Source organism: Tupaia chinensis, unplaced genomic scaffold (assembly GCF_000334495.1).
Source record: "Tupaia chinensis unplaced genomic scaffold, TupChi_1.0 Scaffold148822_2, whole genome shotgun sequence".
NCBI lineage: Eukaryota > Metazoa > Chordata > Mammalia > Scandentia > Tupaiidae > Tupaia > Tupaia belangeri.
Genome location: NW_006208670.1, coordinates 1,551,959 through 1,557,242, shown reverse-complemented (window position 1 = coordinate 1,557,242; position 5,284 = coordinate 1,551,959). Strand labels below are relative to the sequence as shown.

Sequence of the window (5,284 nt, the reverse complement as noted above, 5' to 3'; positions counted from 1 at the left end):
CACATGGCCGACCACAGTTCAAATCCTGGACCTGGTGTCTTGCTTTCCCACATGGCCGACCACAGTTCAAATCCTGGACCTGGTGTCTTGCTTTCTCACATGGCCAACCACAGTTCAAATCCTGGACCTGGTGTCTTGCTTTCTCACTTTCCCTTTCTCTCTGGTCGAATTAAAAAATACTAATAACAAATGAAATTAAATAAATAAACATTTTAAAAAGAGTATTAGAGAACTAAATGTGACCATTTAATCATTAGAATATAGAAATATTAAGAATAAATAAAGAAAATGGATAACTATAAAATTCGTGAACTTTCTGCATTGACTTTATCACTGGCTCTTAGATGAAATGGATGATCCGGATTTTTAGCATCAATCATTTAGCATAAATAATTAGGGAGGCCGATGGCGACCCCATGCTGAGCTCCTGTGTCTCCATCCTTCGCCTGTGCCACATCAACGTACAAGTGTATTTTACTCATAGATTTTGAAGTCACTTATTTCATAAGGGATTTTAAGGTAACCAAATCATTTCAACAGAGTATACTAATTCGTTTAAAAGACACAAAAGCTTTCAGGTTTTTCCACAATGGAACCCAAAGCTTTGTTTTCATCTTAGATTGAACCTCGTCATTTTTTTTCACCCTGCTACTATTAAATATTCATCATAGACAGTTGGTGACAATTCCCTAACAATTCGGAGCTAAAAACCCGTTCTTTATTATGTAATACTTTCCAGAATTTATGCCTGGCCTGATGTGATACTCTAAAACTCAGTGTTTTTCAGATGTAGAGTAGGTGGACTTATTTATGGTGTCACCCGGCTGCTTCTGACTTAACCTGGTTTACATCCCTGGTTCTCCCTTCCTGGAGCAGATGTGTGTGCATAAAAAGTACCACAGGAGTCTCCTGCAACGTTCGCTTAGCGTGGTGCAGCAGGACACAGAGCACAGGCAGGGTCTGTAAATCCCTTAGCTAAACAGGACTGCGGGGAGAGCTGAGAATAAGACCCCAGAGTTCCATGTATTCTGTATTGAAATGTAAGTCACAATTCTACATATTATTGACTCAATAAGTTAGATACATATATGTTGGAAAGTACTGTTAGGACATACTTATGCTTTTTATGTCTACATTTTATCCCGGGCAATGATTAACGTCAGTTTTTCAGATTAGCAAACTCATTTTAATTTGGATTACTGGTAACTTATTTCACAACGTTACTAACTCGTTAATAAGAATTTAACGCTATGTCCATTTCAAATTTTTGTGGTCACAAGTAGTTGATGAATTATTTCTGTAGATATATGATATGATGTTCATTGTTAAGCATGTATACTAACACATATGATTTATATTGTGAATAATTTATGCATATGCCTAAAATGTAAATAATTTGCACATCTTTAATGGGGTAGTGTATAGTAGTTATTGAAGTATATTTAAAATCACAGTTGCATTCTAAAAATTTATTATTAAATTACTTTCTAAGCAAGTGAAAGGGAGGTCTGTTCATCTTAAAACAGATGTAGGTACCTGCAGGATTTGATCGTGTAGAGGTCTTTGTTTATGACTGCGTTCATGACCGATTTGTGTGTGTGCACATGATCAGAGAACAGCCTGTGTGCATCCTCCTGACTGCTATGGCTACCCGACAACTTAGCTCACGAGCGCGGCAGCAACTGCGGACGTCGTGGTCAACTCTCTTGCGCCCTCTGTTGGCGTTTTAGGGAACACCGCACGTCTTTTCCCATGACTGCATTGCCACTGCTCTCATGAAATCCCTGATAAAACTAATACTGTATTACAGGTGCCGTTGCATTCAATTCCATGGTAAAGTAACACGCGTTTGTTATTTTTGGTTGACGTCTTCTTATGTTACAGAGACGTTCTCGTCGTCTAACAGCTTAAATGAAAGATGCGATTTCTGTGTGTCTGAATCCTCCCAGACACCAGGTCTAAGCCCCTCCAAATGTCTCATAGAAACGAAACTCTCTACAGGTTGTAGCACAGCGCATGCCGTGTTCCAGAATTACAGATTCATTTCGCCTGTGCTTTTGTAAACCTTTCAACAGTGAGACCGTCTCCTTCCAAAGTAAGAGTCTGGAATCGGCCCTACCAAAATTAACAATTTATAACTGTAAGGAACAGATGTTTTCATAAACATTTGTTATAATTAATTTCAACTAGAGGATTGAGGGAACAAAGCAGTTTTCCCTGCTTCAAAACTTTATTGCCGTTTTCCCCAGTCCAACAAATTCCCTGCTTCAAAACTTTATTGCCGTTTTCCTCACTCCAACAAACTCTGCCATCTTCCCTCGCACGCCAGTGGAACAGTCGCTCTCCCTGTTTACGTGTTTTTGAGTAAAGACGTGTCTGCTCCTTCTCCCTTATTACCATCCTTCACATCCTGAGGGTCACGTCTAATGTGATATTCTTATTCACAGACGGTTACAAACCGAAGACAACCTTCATAATGCGATAAAACCCGATTGTTAGGAAAAAAGCGTCTCTTCATTATTTGTAGGATTTTAAATTTAATCTGATATGTGTTAGCTCAAAAGAAGAACTACTTCATTGGCGAGATTTTGTGTGTTTAAGTAATTAGGGTCTTCAGTTTTAAGGGGAAAGAAGGCTGTTTTAAATGTCTGCTGCAGTGCTTTTTCTGTGCCGACTGCGGACTATTTCACAGGAAGTGTCTACAAGCTGTTAACACGTGCGATAGGAGATTTTTTGTTTAGCAAAACAGAGACTAATTTTTCTTTTATCTTTGTAGTTTATTATAATATTAATTTTTTAAAGAGAACGAACTGTGTTATATGAATAATCTTACCTTATTCGTGTTTTCAAAGAATCAGCAACATAAATCCAGCTAAATTAACCTTACACGCTTGAATGTTCTTGGGTTATTTATTCTGTAAGTTCTTACCATTTTTAAATGCCCAATCCATTATAGGAAATTTATCCTAAATGAACAAACCTGCAATTTTATTTTGAGAAAGATATAGAATTAAGTTAGCTAAACGGGTTCAGTCCAGTTCTCAGCCTCCTGAAAATTTTGGCATAGCTGCAAGTATTTCACCAACCGTTTGAAGAGAAGTGATGTTCTTGATTAATCTCTCAACTACACACTATGTAAAGTAAAATATGTAGCTGTCCTTAAAATTACATTTCAGCTTTCAGTAGCCATTCAGTGAATAGCGTAATTATGTCAGTATTGTACCTTGAGTACTATACTCAATAATTAAAAATAATATCATGTTTGAAGTGAAAGCTTCATAATTATTATTTGACTTAACCAGGACCGCTACAATGGTCTCCAGTGGCACTAAGATTGTTCAAAGTGGATTAAAAGTTTAAATGAAAGTTGAGCAAATCATTAAATTGTTAAGCTTAAAATATTATAAAAATAAATATAGCCTGCTGTTTGAATATTATATTACTGGAATTACGAGTATCAAAAGTTATCAAATTATAGTCTTTTAAATTTGTTTTGCAGAACAGATATATGTAATGTGGGTAAACTCTGATTTCATTAGGGCTATACTTTGAAATGTATATTTAAAAAAAATTGGAACTCCGAAATTAAGTTTATATCAGTAAGAGTATATATTTTAAAATGGAGCATTGGTAAAAACATTTTTTAAACTTTTCTAGTGGACTTAAACTTTCATTCTATTATCTTGAAACTAATGTATTTGTTTTCAATTTCATTTTCTTTTTATGAATATGCCGGTTTCTTGAATGAAAAAAAATGTTTTCTGAATGTTTGACATTATAATAGGAAGCAAAACTACTACGTTTTGATGTTTTTTCATGTTTTAAATCGTGGAACTTTCAGCAGTTAAAACAAAGTTAACACTTAAAATGCACAGTTTGTGGAAAGAATATTAAGATATATTAAAAGCTCATTAAAACGTGTTCTTGATTGCTCCCTCTGAAGTCTGCTTCTGTTCTTACTAAAGTCTAGAGAGCAGAAGCTGGAGGCTGGAAAGTCTTTCCTGGGCCCTCTGCCTCCTCTCTCTGGGCTGCCCCAGGTGTCAGGATGGGTGACTCTGTCACTCTGAAAAAATCGCCTTTGTTTATAAACATCCGTATGTAATTAAATGTTTTATGAACTCGGATTCCGTCTCTGGTTCGGAAGGACCTGCCGGTCTCTGGTCTCATTTGCTCCAGAGCGGCTACCTCAGTAGTCTTGCTATCCAACTTCACTGTGGCCGTAGCCGCGTTTATTTGGGGATCAAAATGAACTTTTTGCCTAAAAGGCTCAGAGTCCTCTGAGTGGAAAAGGTAGTTTGGGGCAAAGACAAGGGGATAGATGCTCTTGAACACGGAGCTGTCAGGCAGTAGTCACTCACCTGAACGTTTACCTTTGGACTATCCATGATCTCAGCGCTCTTCATTTTTTTTTCCCCCCAGGAGATTCAAATAAAAATGGAAGAAGAGCAAGTTCTACTTTAGACTCTGAGGGGACCTTTAATTCCTATAGGTAGGTGATGCATCCGTGGATATATAATATTACAAGGCAGTGTGTAACGAGTCACAGAAGTGGAACATCGTAAGTTGTTGAATAAATGGATAGATTGCAGGTATCTACCGTCCTAGCGTAGAACTGGAGTGAATTTGCACGTGTAGTATTAAGCTTCATTTCAATTCATTTTTCTGTTTTTCCAGTATTTCTGTTACACTACGAAAAGCTTCCTTTTGTTTAAATTTCCTGCTTTTTTTCTGGGTCTCATTTGCTCCAGAGCGGCTACCTCAGTAGTCTTGCTATCCAACTTCACTGTGGCCGTAGCCGCGTTTATTTGGGGATCAAAATGAACTTTTTGCCTAAAAGGCTCAGAGTCCTCTGAGTGGAAAAGGTAGTTTGGGGCAAAGACAAGGGGATAAATGCTCTTGAACACGGAGCTGTCAGGCAGTAGTCACTCACCTGAACGTTTACCTTTGGACTATCCATGATCTCAGCGCTCTTCATTTTTTTTCCCCCCAGGAGATTCAAATAAAAATGGAAGAAGAGCAAGTTCTACTTTAGACTCTGAGGGGACCTTTAATTCCTATAGGTAGGTGATGCATCCGTGGATATATAATATTACAAGGTAGTGTGTAACGAGTCACAGAAGTGGAACATCGTAAGTTGTTGAATAAATGGATAGATTGCAGGTATCTGCTGTCCTAGCGTAGAACTGGAGTGAATATGCACGTGTAGTATTAAGCTTCATTTCAATTCATTTTTCTGTTTTTCCAGTATTTCTGTTACACTACGAAAAGCTTCCTTTTGTTTAAA

At 37.5% G+C, this 5,284-nt stretch overlaps 1 protein-coding gene across 4 annotated transcripts in view; it reads left to right on the top strand.

Annotated features, from left to right (window-relative positions):
* The window catches only part of TBC1D5 (TBC1 domain family member 5), a 480,733-nt gene that overhangs the window by 255,183 nt on the left and 220,266 nt on the right, over nucleotides 1-5,284 (top strand). For 3 of the 4 annotated variants that reach the window (XM_027769181.1, XM_027769183.1, XM_027769182.1), the window contains exon 5: nucleotides 4,420-4,489. In XM_027769181.1, coding sequence (XP_027624982.1) covers nucleotides 4,420-4,489 — 70 coding nt within the window. Of the gene's footprint in view, nucleotides 1-4,419; nucleotides 4,490-4,994; nucleotides 5,061-5,284 lie in introns of those variants that run through there. The other variant, XM_027769184.1, reaches the window with a different exon arrangement.